Source organism: Salmo salar, chromosome ssa03, assembly GCF_905237065.1.
Source record: "Salmo salar chromosome ssa03, Ssal_v3.1, whole genome shotgun sequence".
In the NCBI taxonomy this organism is placed as follows: Eukaryota; Metazoa; Chordata; class Actinopteri; order Salmoniformes; family Salmonidae; genus Salmo; species Salmo salar.
Genome location: NC_059444.1, coordinates 33,926,094 through 33,945,457, shown reverse-complemented (window position 1 = coordinate 33,945,457; position 19,364 = coordinate 33,926,094). Strand labels below are relative to the sequence as shown.

The window sequence follows — 19,364 nt, the reverse complement described above, 5'->3', positions numbered from 1 at the left end:
GAGGCACATGGTTTGCCTCTACTGTACTCATAGATGCATTTTAGTCATATGAAAAAAGCGGTCACATGCGCTAAGTAACATTGTGCTTCCAGTTCTACGGCCTGACAAAAAGCCTTGAGTGTTAACACCATGTCGGGAAAAGACGTGGAGTGCAGTGTGGAGTGGGACCTGTCCACCAGTCCCATCTCTGGCCATTCGCCTGGATGGAACATCTAAATATTTGGACACTTGATATGACTGAGTGTACCTGTTGGATACATTGAAGCGGATCTGCTCTAAGGCAATGTGTTTTTTATCTCTGTGTGGCACTTTGGAGAGTGGATATCCCAGCAGGCTAACCCTCTCTCTCTCCATTGTTGTTTGTTATAATCAAGGACATCTGTTGAACTGTATATAAATATACAATTCCAGTAGGTGTTGGTCTGTGTGAGTGTTTGTATATTTAAATGACTGAGAGAAAGAGAGTGAGAGAGAAGAGAGAAGACTCATATTTTTATGCGTGACCATCCATATGCCAACCACTATGCAGATGCATCTACTTTCCACATTGTGTATTTTCAAGGCAAGCTATCTCATCCACAACTTAGCTTTACAGGTACCCTAGGCATGGGGAAGTGAGGAGAGGCAGTGGTGTGGTGCACCATGTCTTGCTGAGATCAGAGAAGTGGCAGAGAGAGGACGAGCTGTCATCATCTGTGTTAAGCTACAGGGGAGTGAGTGTTGAGCAGTGTTGAGCTACAGGGGAGTGAGTGTTGAGCAGTGTTGAGTTACAGGGGAGTGAGTGTTGAGCAGTGTCGAGCTACAGGGAAGTGAGTGTTGAGCAGTGTTGAGCTACAGTTGGGTGGGTGTTGAACAGTGTTGAGCTATAGGGGGGTGAGTGTTGAGCAGTTTCGAGCTACAGGGGGCTGAGTGTTGAGCAGTGTTGAGCTATAGAGGGTAAGTGTTTAACAGTGTTGAGCTATAGGGGTTGGTTGTTGAGCAGTGTTGAGCTATAGGTGGCTGAATGTTGAGCAGTGTTGAGCTACAGGGTGGTGAGTGTTTAGCAGTGTTGAGCTCTAGGGAGTGGGTGGGGAAGGGAAGGCTGGAGGTGTTGCCACTAACAAGCCTCCCTCAGCTGAGTGGGTGTTAATTTCAATCTGCAGCCAGATGTCCTTTAGTTTGACCCTCTGGTCAGGGTCACTTGCCAGGGTAGGGAGGGAGAGATTTTTTCCTTGTCTTTCTCCTTCTCTTTTTTTATACTTCCTTCTTGGGCAAAAGGCTGGCGTAATAGAAAACAGACACGAGTCAGAATGTGAGGCATTCACAGGAGAAAGAGTTCAGTTCTGTCCTCACAGTGTGGATAAGTCAGGAGAGGATAAACAGAAAAGGCTAAGTAGTCTTCTTATACAATGTTTGTTGTTTTTACTATGTGTGGGAGATTATGTTGTTGTTAGCTAGTGTGTCACAGCATCAGATCAGGATCAGGATGGACCCTCCATGCCATCGGCACGGACTTGGCACGGGTTGGCCGTGAAAATGTGGACAAAGTTATGTCTGAACAGAGCGTGCAGTGCAACTTCTTCTCCAGGTGGGTTTTGTTCATTCTCTCTCTCTTCATTCTCTAGGATGCTAGCTCTTTCCTCTGTCATACTGTAGGTGTTGTAGACTGAACATTTGAAATAAGATTACAATCATTTTATGCACAATTCAGATGTAGAACGTTACATTTTAATTGTATGCCAAATGTAGCATGGTTTTAAATCAACAGGGTAAAAGTATGGTGCAGAAATATGTATTGAAATGAGCCCAATATGTCTCCTCAGGCACCAATTTTATTTCAAAACATATACATATTTTAGTCCCACTGTGTAAAGCTGGAAGGATATTATTTTGTAGCAAATAATAATCTGACACCAGTTCATTTGTAATTCTTTATCATGTATATTCTCTTAGGTCGCTACAACCTAAACCTTTCTTAATTTCTCAAATTGGTTGTTCTCAGTTGGCCATAGATAGTGACGTTGCCGCTGCAACAATGGGGATAGAGAGAAAATGTTGATTTATGGACTAATATTAAGAGAACTGCTCTGATATCGTCAATAAATGTGGTCCTGTGTGGGTTGGGGAGGGGGGATGGGTGGGTATTTTGAATTTCTTCTTTAATCCTTACTGTTGTGTCTTGGCTGTGTTACCATAAATAAATAAAACATGTAATAAAAAATATATAAAATCCAGAGAAGAATTCCACGCAATTACGGCAAGGTGTTACTGCAACTTGTTTACACCAGGCTAATAAATACTTGTTCTATAAGATATAGAGATATAGTTCTCATTATTGTTTTCTTGTTATACAGATTGGTACCATTTGAAATATATTTGACATGTTTTTAAAATATTGGGTTAGATTATGTTTAATGGTGAATAAAAGTGATAAACTATAACTTTACATTACTTATTCATATTAGGACACAGGTCAAAAGTCAAGATCATGAGGGCAAGTCAGGTGGGATCACCTTTGATGGGAGAACAAATCTTATGTTGTGATACAGAAATGGAATGATAGCCTACATAAAAACAAACCATTTATTTTGTCGTATCACACAGTCATTTCTTTTCCTTCAGCTAAGTGCGGATACTGAAATCAATATTTACAAGATTGATTGATATTAAGAATAGGGTTGCAAAGCTTGTATTTCAATAACTTAAAAAAAAAAATGTATTCATATATCGTTTTCATTTTTTATATCTGTGTCCATATTGTCCATGTGTTTCAAGTAGATAGACCATACGATTTAAGTGAAAATAGCCTTATTTTAAATTAACTGCACCTCTTATAACTATTGACTTTTCTTCACAACTGCCCTCAGTTTGATGCCAAAAGATTGACAACAAATACATATTGACATAGTAAAATAAATATATATAAAGTATATTTCATGCTGAAAGCCTCATATTTAACACCAATGATGTTCACTGACTGAGTTCATGGTGTATATTTAGGATGTTTTACAGATTTGTCATTCTATTATTTATTTTAAAATCCTCTAATTTAATTATTTCAAATATTGTACACGTGGTAAGGCCACACAGAGGGACAGAGATAGTTACAGACACCTGTGATAATCTGAAGTATCCAAAAGGGTCTTGAGATAGATTACATAAAATCCTTGAAAGATAGCACAATTCTGGTAGTTTACTGGTAAACTTTTAAAGTTTCCAGTAATATACCTCCCTTTGCAACCCTAATTAAGGGAAAAAAACTAAAACTGGTAGTAGTGCCTACAATTAAAACTTACACATGCATATAGTAATTGCATTCATTAATACAACATTCTCAAATCAATTTGTTCTATCATAATTTTTCCAATATTATTGTTAAAACATGTTGTTTACAGAAATGAAATATTTATATTTAGTAATCCCCAAAGGGCATGAGCATGAAACATGTTTATTGCTTTCTTGCATGAGTAACTTCTGACATCTAGCATGGAATTAACATGTAGAGATCCTAAAATAAAACACGGCAATATCAGAGTAATGTGAACAAGTTACACACAAACGTTTTCTCTTTTCCAGTTCCAGTTCAACCAACTGCATAAAATAATGTTGCAAACTACCCACCAACCACTGAATTGCTTTGAACCACTGAATTGCTGTACACAGCAGCCTACCACTTCCAAAGCATGCTCTCATGGGGCACCCTTCATAATAAAGCCAAGCTATAATCCTTACTGGGTTTCAGTTAAACAAACCTGCCTATCCTCAAGTTCTGGGCAGGGATGTATTGAAGTAAAATGTAAACTCAGTTTACCCACCTTTATTCATTTTTATGAACAGTTTACTAACTTATAATACTAGATACGTGTTTCACATGAGGGCTCACCCACCTTATTTTGCCCACGGTAGCTGCCGTCTGTGGCCTGGCCATATGGTGCTAGCTGCAACTTTCTCCCCAGTGTGAGACAGCAGCAGCACAGGGTCTGGTGGGTCTGGAGGGCAGGCCTCGTGGCCTCGTGGTAGCTAGACAGACGAACAAGCCTCTCCTGTTCACTGTTTTCACTCAGATGGCAGCTAGCGGAGACAGTGCTGCTACACAGTCATGATACTATCAACTCACAAAGCAGGCAGTCAGTCTGCTCTGTGTGTGAGGGGAGTAGGGACACTAGTGGGAGAACATCCTGGGAGAAGCTATAGATGGCCTACTTCTCTTCCTCTAAACTCAATCTGAGAGTCCCAGGTCAACATTCAGGGGAACCTACAGTATAGGGATTTTCTCTCTGAATAAGAGTATAGCACACAGAGACACCTCCACATCTGCGTTCTCTCTCCTCCCCCATATGCCTCCTATCTTGATATTACCCAGGTGTCACTCACAACCCTCTTTTAGCTTGGAGAGAATTCATCTGAATATCCCTTCATTCAGTCATCGAGAAGCTGCATCATTAATCATTAAACAGTATGAGAATAGTAGAAGCTTTTGAGTAATCTATACACAAGGTTATGTACAGATCCTCTCACTATTTATGCATATGCGTTACTTGTCTAAGGTAACGCTCCCGATACTTTTAATGCATTTTTCCACAAAAAGGTGGGTAAACTGTTGCGCAAAAAAAAAAAGTTATTTAAAAAAAGTTTTTTAAGTCTTTTGCTAAATTGAATTGATAATTAGAATTACTTTAAAAAAATTATGCACTCCAATAGTTGTATTTGTGTTTTATAATTATAGTGTTTAAGAAAAAAGATTCCAAGAATGCTAATTTAGAACCACATTTTTTGCACATGGAAGCGAGTGAGAACAATCTGTTTATTAATTTCAAATGGGTCCCAGGGATTATGTTCACAGTTGTTGCTTTTAATTAACATTAGTCTGTTGTGTTGCGCTGTCATTATGTACTATTACAGCAAAAGTTGTGTGCAAATATATTATTTAAATCTATTTTGCCTACATGTTGGGCTTAGAGTGGAATTGTTCATCTCAAATAAATATTTGAATGTTTGCAAAAAGAACACAAACATATTTTATAGGAATATGAGGATCATAACACAATTGCTCTGTATCATGTAATTTGGTAAATTAAAAGAAAGCAAAAGGTTTAATCAACTGATTAAGGTAAATATGCAGTAACAAGTTGACTTTGAAAAAGGTAAAAGAAGAGACTTGACTTCTAGGATCTGGTTGAAGTAAAAGTTTTAAAGTAACTGTCTAGTGTTTCCAATATGAGTGAACAAGTTTTCCTTCCAAAAACATGGAATTCAGTATGTTAAAAATAAGCTTTTCTGTGTTGTAATGGTGTGGGCATACCCCAACAACAGAATGTTGAGGGCGACTGGGCATACACTTGTCATTAAAAATATTCATTCAAGTAGACTGCTGATTGGACAGCACAGCCAATGAGCCAACATGAGATCATGTTATTTGAGGAAATAAGAAAAAAAAGTAAATGGACTGTTTGAGGTGTGGTTATTTAAGTGTATTTTTCTCTAATTTATGCTTTGGCTACAAATACGAGAATTGGACGAGCTAGCAACATTATTTGGGAATGAGTTAACAGAATATGAACTTTCCCTGGACAGTTACTTTAATACAGAGCTTAGGAGTACAGGTGGTCATGTGAAAATGCAAAAACCCTCTGGTTTGGGTTGTCCTCTGTCATCAATAAACTCTGAGTGGGACAGACAGGGGGGTTTGTGGTTGTGTGAGTACATGTCGGTGGTACCAGTGTTTTGAGTATTTGAGTAAACTAATAGACATGGTGTATAGGCCGGATGGTCTTGATTGTGGTGTTGGGATAACTATAGACAGTGTGTATATATCATTCTTATATAATTGATCTTGGCTTCATAATACAGTTTCTTCTTCTTTTTGTTGAGTTTAGTCACATAATATCTCAATTTTCAGTAAGTCATCCAGTCAGATGTGCAGCCAGACTTATTAGCTACTCCTTTTGCCCCATCTCTTTCAACCATACAGTTTTTCAATTCCTCATCAATCCATGAAGCAAGGATCTGACCCTTTTTTAAAATATTTGCCTAAAATGACATACCCAAATCTAACTTCCTGTTGCTCAGGACCTGAAGCAAGGATATGCATATTCTTGATACCATTTGAAAGGAAACACTTTTTAAGTTTGTGGAAATGTGAAATTAATGTAGGAGAATATAACACATTAGATCTGGTAAAAGATAAAATAGAAAGACCATACTTTCAGATTGGAGTCTGGGTGTAATTTAGATTTGGGCCACCAGAAGGCAGCGGTGTATGTACAAAGTTTAAGACTGATCCAGTGAAGAATTACATCACTACCAAATATTTTGTATCAAGTCTGCCAGAGGTTTGCCTAAATGTGCCGAATTGGTCAATTGATACATTTTCAAGTACATAACTATAGAGAACATACACAAATGCTATGGTAATACAAAATGTAAGTTTACACACTCCCAGGAATGTCATACATGATGGACCATTAGCTTATACACTAACTTTCACACATCTAGATGTCCGGGCGGAGTGGGAGTGGAGCCAGAGACAGCAGTGGGGTCAAACTGTAGACCCCAAATCCTACATTTAAACATAAAAAGGGATTTAATCAAACTAAACTATGCTACATTTTATCTCTGGGACCCTCAGGATGACAAATCAGAGCAAGGTTACTGAATGTAAGTACATCATTTACCTTCAGAGGTGAATGTATCACACCAGTTGCCGTGATACATGTTTTTTGTTGTTGTGCACTCTCCTCAAACAATAACATGGTCTTTTTTTCTGTAATAGCTACTGTTAATTGGACACTGCAGTTAGATTAACAAGAATATAAGCTTTCTGCCCATATCAGACATGTCTATGTCCCGGAAAGTTGGCTGTTGTATACGTCATTCTAGTCACATTAGCGCACGTTAGCAACAACCATCCCGGTTTAGGGACACCGATCCTGTAGAGGTCAACAATTCTAAGAGTCAGTTTCTTAACAGGTGCATGTTTATCAATAAGTAGCAATTTCATAAATTCATCAAGTGCAGTGTCTGGATCCTCCTTTTTAATCACATCATACCCACACATATTTTTTACATCATCCACATAAGTGTCACAGTAAAATCTTCTGTGTGATCTCTTATAGACTATTTTAGGCCCATCTTTCAAAACGTTGTCTTTCCTGGATATAGCCCGTATATTGTGATCACTGCATCCAATGGGTACGGATACAGCTTTAGAACAAGGTTCTACAGTATTAGTAAAAATGTGATCGATACATCTGGATGATCTTGTTCCTATAGTGTTTGTAAACACCCTGGTAGGCTGATTAATAACCTGAACCAGATTACAGGCACAGGTTACAGTGAGAAGCTTCACTTGAGTGGTACAGCTTGATGAAAACCAGTCAATATACAGGTCCCCAAGAAAGTAGACCTCTGTTTACATCACATACACAATCAAGAATTTCACACATTTTATTTAGATACTGACTGTTTGCATTTGGTAGCCTACAGCAACAACCAAAAATAAAAGGCTTTAAATGTGCCAAGTGAACCTGCAACCACAACACTTCAAAACATAAAATCTTCTCTAAGCATTTCAGGGATATGGCTTTGAATATATACAGAACAACCTCCATCATAAGCATTTCTGTCTCTTCTATAGATGTTATATCCTTGTATTGCTACTACGGTATCATCAAATTAATTATCTAATGGAGTCTTAGAAATGGCTAATATACGAATTTTATCTGATGTTAGCAAGTTATTGATTTCATGAACCTCCTTAGGGCTAGCTGTCCCGCTAGCGGGACAACTTCCGGTGAAACTGGAGGGTGCGCAATTCAAATAAATAATCCAAAAAACTATGGATATTAAACATTTAGGTAAATATAAGTGTCTGATATCGGTTGAAAGCTTAAATTCTTTTTAATCTAACAGCACTGTCCGATTTACAGTAGCTATTACAGCGAAAGCATGCCATGTGATTGTTTGAGGACGGCGCCCCACATCAAAATATTTTTCATAAATTCACAAATAGCGATTAAATATTCACTTACATTTTGAAAATCTTCCTCTGATTTGTCATCCAAAGGGTCCCAGCTATAACATGAAGTGTCATTTTGTTAGATAAAATCCTTCTTTATATCCCAAAAAGTCAGTTTAGTTGGCTCCATCGATTTGAGTAATCCACTCGTTCAACAAGCCGAGAAAGGAATCCGAAAATCTACGCAGAAACTTTGTTTCAACAGATCAAATTATGTTTCTATTCACTCCTCAGATACTCTAAAATGTAATCAAACTATAATATTTATTACGGAAAGAAGTATGTTCAATAGGAAACTGATTTTAGCAGGTGTGTCCTTTCTTCATGATGCACACAAACATGAATTTCCAAGATTGTGTCCCTGTACTAAAACTGGTATTTCTTCTTCATTTTTGAAGTTACAAGCCTGAAACCTTGAACATAGACTGCTGACACCTAGTGGAAGCCATAGGAATTGCATCCAGGGAGCTAATTTCCAATATGCCCTTATACTTTCCATTGTAAGAGCATGGTCGCTCTCTCAACAAAAATAATTCCGGTTGGTTTTTCTTTGGATTTTCTCCTACCATATCTATTGTGTTATATTCTCCTACATTATTTTAACATTTCTACAAACTTTAAAGTGTTTTCTTTCCAATGGTGCCAATTATATGCATATCCTGGCTTCAGGGCCTGAGCAACAGGCAGTTTACATTGGGCACATCATTCAGGTGGAAATTGAGAATAAAGGGGCCTAGCACAAATAATTTTTTATTAATTTTAATATGGGCTGTTTTCAGCCCTTTCCTGGGTAGTTTATCAGAGATAGACATAATATGGAAAAGAGCAAACAAAGCAAGAGAAAAACATATGCATTCAGCAGTCCATTAATCAGTTGGTGTGTGTGCTGCGGGGTTGAAGCTACGAACCCATAGGCTTGGCTCTCTCATCTCTTCCAGGCTTTTGAGGGGGAGGGTGGACAATGAGTGTCATAGCGGATGTAAGCAATGTCCCCATGCAGCTTTCATTGCTGGGATAAAATCTTTCCTCTTCTGGCGCACAGCTTCAGGATAGACCTCATTAAGGAAGAAATACTGTATGTTCCTCTCTAGTTCTTCGTTCTTTCCAGAACAGCTACCTTGTCCTTGAACCTCAGCAACTCAACGACTATCAGCCTGGGCCTGTCACCTGGACCGGTGTTGGGTTTTCTAGTTCTGTGGGCACGCTCCACCTCAATCTTCCTGTGGTCCATCTTCAGTTTCTCCGAGAACATTTCCTTCACTTTTTTGCTCGCTATTCACCGTGAATCCCTCTGATCTGCCCGTCAGCATCCAACTTGAAATAATAGACTTGCAGTGTGACTCGGATATGAAGGGCAAATTTGCCGCAGCTGGCTTGGACACATTTTATCAGAATCTCTTGCCAGGTTACCCCAACTTGACAGCCCTCGCTGCAAAACTGTTGTGCATGTTTGGAACCACATATCTTTGTGAGCAAGTTTTCTCTGTAATGAGCATAAATAAAACAAAGCTGCGCTCAAGGCTCACGCACAAGCACTTGAATCACATCCTGAAGTTGGCTGCCACTCAGGATGTGACGCCTGATATTGACGCCTGATATTGATGCGCTGGTGAAAGCTAAAAGATGCCAGGTATCAGGAGTCAAATAAACTATGCAACCCCACTTAAAGTGCTGCATGAGACACCCTGATATAGATCTGTGATATACTTCTGTGAATCACTGAGGCATTGTGTGTTTGTGTGTTCTTTTTCTTTAGAATTTTCAAATAAACTTGAGGTGTTTTATGATTAATAGTAATGTTGTGCTTGTACTATTGTGGACACACTGTCCTCAGGCTCCAGCTTTATGTTTTATGTTGATCGTATTAAAACAAAGAAAACAATCTGAAGTTGTTGTTTTTAAGTTATTTAAATATACCATGATTTTACCGGTCTGGCCCACTTGGGAATAGATTTTCCTCCATGTGGCCCCTGAGCTACAATGAGTTTGACACCCCTGCCCTAGACCCATTTCAATTTGCTTACCGCCACAATAGATCCACAGAAGATGCAATCGCCATCGCACTGCACACATACAAGCTCATCATTAAGCTTGGGGTCGTGGGTCTAAACCCCGCCCTGTGCAACTGGGTCCTGGACTTCCTGACGGGCCACCCCCAGGTGGTGAAGGTAGGAAACAACACCTCCACTTCGCTGATCCTCAACACAGGGGCCCCACAAGGGTGCATGCTCAGCCCCCTCCTGTACTCCCTGTTTACCCATGACTGCGTGGCAACGCACGCCTCCAACTCAATCATCAAATTTGCAGCCGACACAACAGTAGCAGGCCTGATTACCAACAATGACGAAACAGCCTACAGGGAGGAAGTGAGGGCCCTGGGAGAGTGGTGCCAGGTAAATAGCCTTTCATTCAACGTCAACCAAACAAAGGAGCTGATCGTGGACTTCAGGAAACTGCAGAGGGAGCTAAAATGATGAAAGAAATAAAATCTGAAATAAATCATTCTCTCTACTATTATTCTGACATTTCACATTCTTAAAATAAAGTTTTGATCCTAACTGACCTAAGACAGGGAATTCTTACTAGGATTAAATGTCAGGAATTGTGAAAAACTGAGTTTAAATGTATTTGGCTAAGGTGTATGTAAACTTCCAACTTCAACTGTATGTGTATGTGACCAATAAAATTTGATTTGGTGTTGTGTATGAGCTGTGACTAGTTCTGTTGAGTGTTGTGTATGAGCTGTGACTAGTTCTGTTGAGTGTTGTGTATGAGTTGTGTGTAGTTCTGTTAGTTCTTGTATCTCTTTTATTCAACTAAACCGTTAATTATACTTTTTATGTGTTTCCAGATTCTAGTTGAAATGCCTCTATGACCACCATGAGCTGGAGCTTTCTCACACGTCTTCTGGAAGAGATCCACAACCATTCCACCTTTGTGGGGAAAGTGTGGCTCACGGTGCTAATCATATTCCGCATTGTGCTGACCGCCGTGGGGGGCGAGTCCATCTACTCTGACGAGCAGACCAAGTTCACCTGTAACACCAAGCAGCCCGGTTGTGACAACGTGTGCTACGATGCCTTCGCCCCACTCTCACATGTCCGCTTCTGGGTTTTCCAGATCATCATGATCTCCACCCCCTCGGTAATGTACCTGGGCTACGCCATCCACAAGATAGCCCGCACCTCTGAGTTGGAGCGCCGGAAGTTCCACCGCCGGAAGAAGCTCATTCACGCTCAAAGGTGGACGGAAAGCCACCCGCTTGAGGAGGTGCTGGAGGAGGATGAGGACAACGATGCAGAGCCTATTATCTACCAGGAGGAGATGGTGGAAGCCCAAGAAGTCAAGCCTGAGCCGGCCAAGCCGCAGAAACATGACGGCCGCCGGCGGATCATGCAAGAGGGCCTGATGAGAATCTATGTCCTTCAGCTACTGTCCCGGGCCCTGTTTGAGATCGGCTTCCTGGCGGGCCAGTATCTTCTCTATGGCTTCCGTGTTAATTCATCATATGTGTGCAATAAGGTGCCCTGTCCCCACAATGTAGACTGCTTTATATCTCGGCCGACGGAGAAGACCATATTCCTGCTCATCATGTATGTCGTCAGCTGCCTCTGCCTTCTCCTCAACGTGTGTGAGATGTTCCACTTGAGCATTGGAACATTCCGAGACACTCTCCGCAAGAGGAGGAATCAGGGGGGTCGACGGCCCTCGTACAGCTACCCGTACTCCCATAACATCCCCGCCTCTCCCCCCGGGTACAACCTGGTCATGAAGTCAGACAGGCCCAACCGGATTATCCCCAACAGTCTAATTATGCACCATGAGCAGAACATGGCCAACGATGTCCAGGAACATAACCAAGAGTGCACCAGTCCAGATGACAACATCCCCTCGGACCTGGCCAGCCTGCACCGCCACCTACGGGTGGCCCAGGAGCAGCTAGAAATGGCCTTCCAGACCTACAACACCAACAAGAACCAGCCCACCTCGAGGACAAGTAGTCCTGGAAGCACCATGGCAGAGCAAATCAGGGTCAACACAACCCAGGAGAAACAAGGAGCCAGGCCGAAATCAGCCACTACAGAGAAAGCTGGGACCGTTGTAAAAAATGGAAAGAGTTCTGTATGGATTTAGGAATTATTAACTTCACGTGGTACAGTAATCTTAGTGAAAAGTAATTTTCAATCTCCAGGACCATATTCTGTGGATAATGGAAGATGTGAAATGAGACAAGATAGTTAAAAGCAATGGAGCGTGAATCGATTGCACTGCCTGAATAGATTTAACTTTGTCACAAGGAGAAACCAGCAGTGTGATGTGTCGGATCAGGAGCACACAAAATAGGCACTATTTACATGTGATATCAAAACAATGGTAAACATAAAAAGGAAAAACAAACATGAAGTTAACACTAAATACAGTAGTAGTGTATCCTATTATTAGGGTGTCTTTTTGTGCTTTAAATAACATAGCTTGAACATAGTTAATATATGCATATGTTGCTTAGTCAAACATTTCTAATTTTAGCTACTTACGAATATAGGGAGATATAAAATGAACCATGATGGCAATATATTATGAATTATGTTTACTGGGATTATTAATTTAACCTTGCTTTTGAACTGGATTAATTTGACAGAATATATTTACAATGTCTTTAAAACTATGACAATTTGCAAGTCTGTCTTTTTTAAATTGTGACTAGTTAAAAGCAATACCGTGGTAAGCACATTTTAATGGCACTACGATTGAATCCTGATGTTGTTTAAGAAAAGGACAGTGAACCAAATGTGAAAAGTAATCTAGAAATTACTAACTGTTCAGATTTGCACTTGGAACCTTTTAACTAATTTTGAGTTGTATTAAGACATTTAAAAAAATATGCATTAATAATTTATTTGAGGAAGAAATGCTGGATATGTATGGGTTATATTGAAAGATAAGATGTGAAATGTTATAGGACAAATGGTGTTTCATCAGCAGAAGTTTAAGCAACACTGTTCTCCATAGAGTAAGATTTTATTTCACTCTACTTTTCAAAGCTTTGTTGTAAGATTACATTTTTATTTAGCATTCTGCAGTGTCGGAATAAATTAGTTAAAGAAGAAGTGAAAGAAAAATTTAAGTAGGTTGTTGTTTTGAAAATTTGAACAACCAATTTCTGATCATTTCTGCTGTTTTTGTGGGGCAGATAATGAATGAATTTACTTTGCTACATTTTAACACATTGTACATATACAGTACAATGCACATAGTAGAAGATGTACACTGAGTGAACAAGACATTAAGGACACTTTCCTAATATTGAGTTGCATCCATTTGCTAAATGACTAAAATGTATAAATGTACATGTGTCGAAAGTGTCCACAGGGATGCTGGCCCATGTTGACACCTATGCTTCCCACAGTTGTCAAGTTGGTCTTTGGGTGGTGGACCATTCTTTATACACACAGGAAACTGTTGAGCATGAAAAATCCAGCAGCGTTGCAGTTCTTGCCACAAACCGGTGCGCCTGGCACCTACTACAGCACCCGGTTCGAAGGCACCTTTTGTCTGAGACACATACACAATCAATGTCTCAATTGTCTCAAGGCTTAAAAATCCTTCTCCTCTCCTTCATCTACAGTAGCTTGCGAAAGTATTCACCCCCTTGGCATTTTCCTATTTTGTGCCTTACAATCTGGAATTAAAATAGATTTTATGGGGGTTTGTATCATTTGATTTACACAACATGCCTACCACTTTGAAGATGCAAAATATGTTTCACTGTGAAACAATCAAGAAATAAGACAAAAAAACTGAAAACTTGAGCGTGCATAACTATTCACCCCCCCAAAATACTTTGTAGAGCCACCTTTTGCAGCAATTACAGATGCAAGTCTCTTGGGGTATGCCTCTATAAGCTTGGCACATCTAGCCACTGGGATTTTTGCCCATTCTTCAAGGCAAAACTGCTCCAGCTCCTTCAAGTTGGATGGGTTCCGCTGGTATACAGCAATCTTTAAGTCATACCACAGATTCAAGACATTTAAATGTTTCACTTAAACCACTCAAGTGTTGCTTTAGCAGAATGCCTAGGGTCATTGTCCTGCTGGAAGGTGAACCTCCGCCCCAGTCTCAAATCTCTGGAAGACTGAAACAGGTTTCCCTCAAGAATTTCCCTGTATTAAGCGCCATCCATCATTCCTTCAATTCTGACCAGTTTCCCAGTCCCTGCCAATGAAAAACATCCCCACAGGGATGGTGTTCTCGGGGTGATGAGAGGTGTTGGGTTTGTGCCAGACATTGCGTTTTTCTTGATGGCCAAAAAGCTCACTTTTAGTCTCATCTGACCAGAGTACCTTCTTCCATATGTTTGGAGAGTCTCCCACATGCCTTTTGGCAAACACCAAACGCCTTTGCTTCTTATTCTCTTTAAGCAATTACTTTTTTCTGGACACTCTTCTGTAAAGCACAGCTCTGTGGAGTGTACGGCTTAAAGTGGTCCTATGAACAGATACTCCAATCTCTGCTGTGGAGCTTTGCAGCTCCTTCAGGGTAATATTTGGTCTCTTTGTTGCCTCTCTGATTAATGTCGTCCTTGCCTGGTCTGTGAGTTTTGGTGGGCAGCCCTCTCTTGGCAGGTTTGTTGTGGTGCCATATTCTTTCAATTTTTTAATAATGGATTTAATGGTGCTCCGTGGGATGTTCAAAGTTTCGGATATTTTTTATAACCCAACCGAGATCTGTACTTCTCCACAACTTGTCCCTGACCTGTTTGGAGAGCTCCTTGGTCTTCATGGTGCTGCTTGCTTCATGGTTCCCCTTTCTTATTGGTGTTGCAGACTCTGGGGCCTTTCAGAACAGGTGTATATATACTGAGATCATGTGACAGATCATGTGACACTTAAATAAAGTCCACCTGTGTGCAATCTAAGTAATTATGTGACTTCTGAAGGTAATTATTGCACCAGATCGTATTTAGGGGCTTCATAGCAAAGGGGGTGAATACATACGCACGTACCACTTTTCCATTAAATTATTTTTTATTTTTTTTAAACAAGCAATTTTTTTCACTTCACTTCACCAATTTGGACTATTTGTGTATGTCCATTACATGAAATCCAAATAAAAATCCAGTTAAATTACAGGTTGTAATACAACAAAATTGTCACGCGCTGACCTTAGAGAGAGGTTTATTTTCCTCAAGTTAGATAGGTCAGGGTGTGATGTGGGGTGGGCAATCTAGTTAGTCTATTTCATTGTGTTGAGCCAAGTATGGTTCATTTACATTACATTTACATTTGAGTCATTTAGCAGATGCTCTTATCCAGAGCGACTTACAGTGGTGAATGCATACATTTCATACATATCATACATTTTTTTTCTCTGTACTGGTCTCCCATGGGAATCAAACCCACAACCCTGGCGTTGCAAACACCATGCTCTACCAACTGAGCCACATGGTTCCTAATCAGAGGCAGCTGTCTATCGTTGTCTCTGATTAGGAATCATACTTAGGCAGCCCTTTTTTCCACCTTTAGTTGTGGGATCTTGTTTTTGTGTAGCTGCCTTTGAGCAGCCCCAGAACGTCACGTTTTTCTCCTGTTTGTTGTTTTGGTGAGTTTCATTTTCATTAAAAAGATGTGGAATTCCATGCACGCTGCGCCTTGGTTTATTTATGATCGGGAGTTCAAAGATAACGATCGTGACAAAAATAGGAAAAATGCCAAGGGGGATGAATACTTTTGCAAGGCACTGTACACTGATTGAAGTGGATTTAACAAGTGACATCAATAAGGGATCATATCTTTCCCCTGGTTTCACCTGGTCAGTCTATGTCATGGAAAGAGCAGGTGTCCTTAATGTTTTGTACACTCAGTGTATATCCTCATAAGTTTAAGTTGACTCCATATTTTCTTATATTTAGGCATCTGTCTTGAAAAAGAAAAGGATTTAATTTATTTTTTACCCCCCTTTTCTCCTCAATTTCATGATATAAAAAAATGTATATATATTTAATTATTAACCCATCTTTGGAGGACACATCTTTTTCATTTTTTACAACTTTTCTGCTATACATACATTTTACATACACATTTTGCATACACATTTTACGTACATGATACTTTTATATAAAGCAATCACATAACAATAATACATTACCAAACATAAATTCTTTAATCCAACTCCTCAGCCACTCTCAGCCCATCTCACCTATCACAATAGACCCCCCTTGTTTGGTTTCGATCTTGTCTCATCGCTGCAACTCCCCAATGGGCTTGGGAGAGGCAAAGGTCAACAGATGCGTCCTCCGAAACATGACCTGCCAAGCTGCGCCTCAACACTTGCTCGCTTAACCCGGAAGCCAGCTGCATCAATGTGTCGGAGGAAACACTTTTAAACTGACAACAGAAATGAGTCTGCAAGAGCTCGGCCCGCCTAAAGGAGTCGCTAGAGCGCGATGAGTCAAGTTAAGTCCCACTTTTATAGTCTTAAATTTCATCAGCTGTGTTGTACAATATGATATAAAACACAGGAAATACAGAATTTTGACTGCACAGGGCCTTTAAAACTTTCAGAAGGCATGTTTCCATTTACCCAGATTTATTAGACAAAAGCAATGTTGCAACAACAACAAAAACATTGCGACACATTTAATGGAAACGGCAGCCATAGGAGAAATGTTCGAAAGATCGACAACATTTTTATCTGTTCGACAGGGGTGGATTTTTAAATGGGTGTCACGACTCTCTTATCATAAGAGTAGTGTGTTAACCAGCCATAAAATGATGCAATATATGTCACAACAGGTGTAAATATATTGGTCATGACAGTGTTATGACCATATTACGACAGGTTATAAGCTGTTATGACATATTATGACATGGTTATAACCGTGTCATAATGTGTTATGACATTGGCTGTTAAGTAAAGTGTTACCCAAGTATCACCATCCAATTATATTTTTTCTACAAGAGTGCAAGTTCTACCATTGCACGGACCGTGGCGATACGTTGGCAAATTAGAATGATTAGAAATGGCAAATATTAGTCAATTCTTGCATACTATCCATGCTGGGTTTTGCGGGCTACCTGAGACATGAAACAGATAGATGGAAGGGCATACAGGCAATTTATTAATGCGCAATTTGCCTAAATGGATAATGGAAACACTTCAACCATTTAATTTGTGTTTGACACTCTAGACCAGGGGTACTCAACTCTTACCCTACGAGGTCCGGAGCCTGCTGGTTTTCAGCCAATTGTTGCATTTATTTTTGATGCAAACTTTCTAAATGTCGACCAAAAAAATCTCTGGCCAAGTTGATGGAAACATAGCTAGTGTAAATTAATCAAGTTGTTTTCTGCGTTGTTTATTGTAGATACATAATTCTGCCTTTAGCATTATGATACTCCAAAGTGCCTCAAATGGTTAAGATTGTTCCTGTGTTTTATTAAAACAAATAATAAACCCAGATGAAAATGCTTGGTGTGTCTCTAATTACATGTCATTGCATAGAAATAACCACACACACACACACACACACAAACACACACACACACACACACACACACACACACACACACACACACACACACACATACACACACACACCCGCTATACAGAATAACATGAAGTCCAACAACTGCAATCACATTTTTCGCTTACTTGACCAATTACTTAACACAACGTGCCATTGGAACACAGGAGTGATGGTTGCTGATAATGGGCCTCTGTACGCCTATGTAGATATTCCATAAAAAATCTGCCGTTTCCAGCTACAATAGTAATTTACAACATTAACAATGTCTACACTGTATTTCTGATCAATTTGATGTTCATTTAAATGGACAAAACATTTCCTTTTCTTTCAAAAACAAGGACATTTCTAAGTAACCCCAAACTTTTGAACGGTAGTGTACAGGTAAGGTTACATGGAAATGCACTCAACTAATGCCTTTTTATTGTATGCTGTTACTGACATGTTTACATCAGAACCTCATTTATGGGCGTAGCTTGCTTATCTAGCCATTGAATTACACACTAAATTTAGTGTGCAGCAGTGGGGGCTCCTCAGAGGAGGAAGGGGAGGACCATCCTCTTCAGAAATTTCATAAAAATAAAATACTGAAACATTTAAAAAGTTATCCTTTTTAGATTAAACTATACTAAATATGTTCATATGTCACCAAATAATTGGTTAAAATATACTGTTTTGCAATGAAGGTCTACATTAACTTCAACAGCACTGTCGAGGCTAGCACCATAGTGTAGCCGGAGGACATGGTGTAGCCGGAGGTCAGCTAGCTTCCGTTATCCTCTGGCTACATTGGCTTCAATACAAAACCTAGGAGGCTGGTAGGCCTCGCCCCCTTCCATAGACTTACATGGTAATTATGACGACTTCCGAAGGACGTCCTCCAACCAATCAAAGCTTTTGCAGAATGAATTGACATGTTGTCTGTCGTGTCTTTGGCATCATTAAAGTGAAGACTGTTATTTTATCAAATTAATTCTCTGTAATTACGATTACGTGACTAAACTAATCATGTAAATGTAATTGACTAGGAAGTCGGGGTACCAAGGAAAATCTTCAGATTACAAAGTTATAATTTTCCTAATATAACTCTTCAGATATTTTAATATCTGATCAATTAGTCTTCTAAGTAATTAATTATTCTTTAGCTCACGATAGTTTCATTCCAAACGTCGTAAATTGTTGGTTATCTGCACAAACCCAGCCTTCACTATGAATCATCCATACGTCAATTGTCTTAATCATTTATTTACTAACTAACTAAATAATCACAGAAATGCATAAACAAACAAACAAAGTAGATATGGTTACAAGGAAATGATAAGGGATGTTCCCTAGTGGGCTATACCGATATGGCGGCTTGGTAGACTAAGAGACTGAGAAGTGCGCGAAAGACAAAAGACACTACACAGTTGATAATTATATTAACTGAAATGCTAATCCTTTGCACATGAACGATCACTCATTCGGGAATAATTGCAATCAATATATATATTTACGCTCAGTGTGTCGTCGTGATCTCTGTTGGAATCGTCAGTCTTTCTGTTGAAAAGTTCATCTGAAGTTCTCTTTGCGTCCCTGGAGTCTTTCGTGGTTAGAAAGGATACCTCAGAGTCCCATTCAGAAATATTCTTGTAGAATAGATGTTTCGGCGGTTGTCGGTCTTCGCATTCCAGGTCGACATAAATTATAGCTGCAGACTAGTAATTAGGATCGAAGATTTGCTATTATTCTGTCGGTATCGATAGTCTCAGAGTTTAACTATTTCCACCAGTGTAGCCAATGCTCCACGTGGTTTGGTTAGGAATTCAACAACCATTACAACCTTAGCTCCCTCAGATGACCGAG

General features: G+C 39.6%; 1 protein-coding gene across 1 annotated transcript; it reads left to right on the top strand.

The window, feature by feature from the left end:
* Positions 1–584: 584 nt before the first annotated feature.
* Positions 585–13,698, top strand: LOC106599884 (gap junction gamma-1 protein). The gene is made up of 2 exons (XM_014191236.2): positions 585–1,567; positions 10,848–13,698. Exon 2 carries the CDS (start codon positions 10,868–10,870, stop codon positions 12,128–12,130), a length of 1,263 nt encoding a protein of 420 aa, XP_014046711.1. The 5' UTR covers positions 585–1,567; positions 10,848–10,867; the 3' UTR covers positions 12,131–13,698.
* Positions 13,699–19,364: the final 5,666 nt, after the last annotated feature.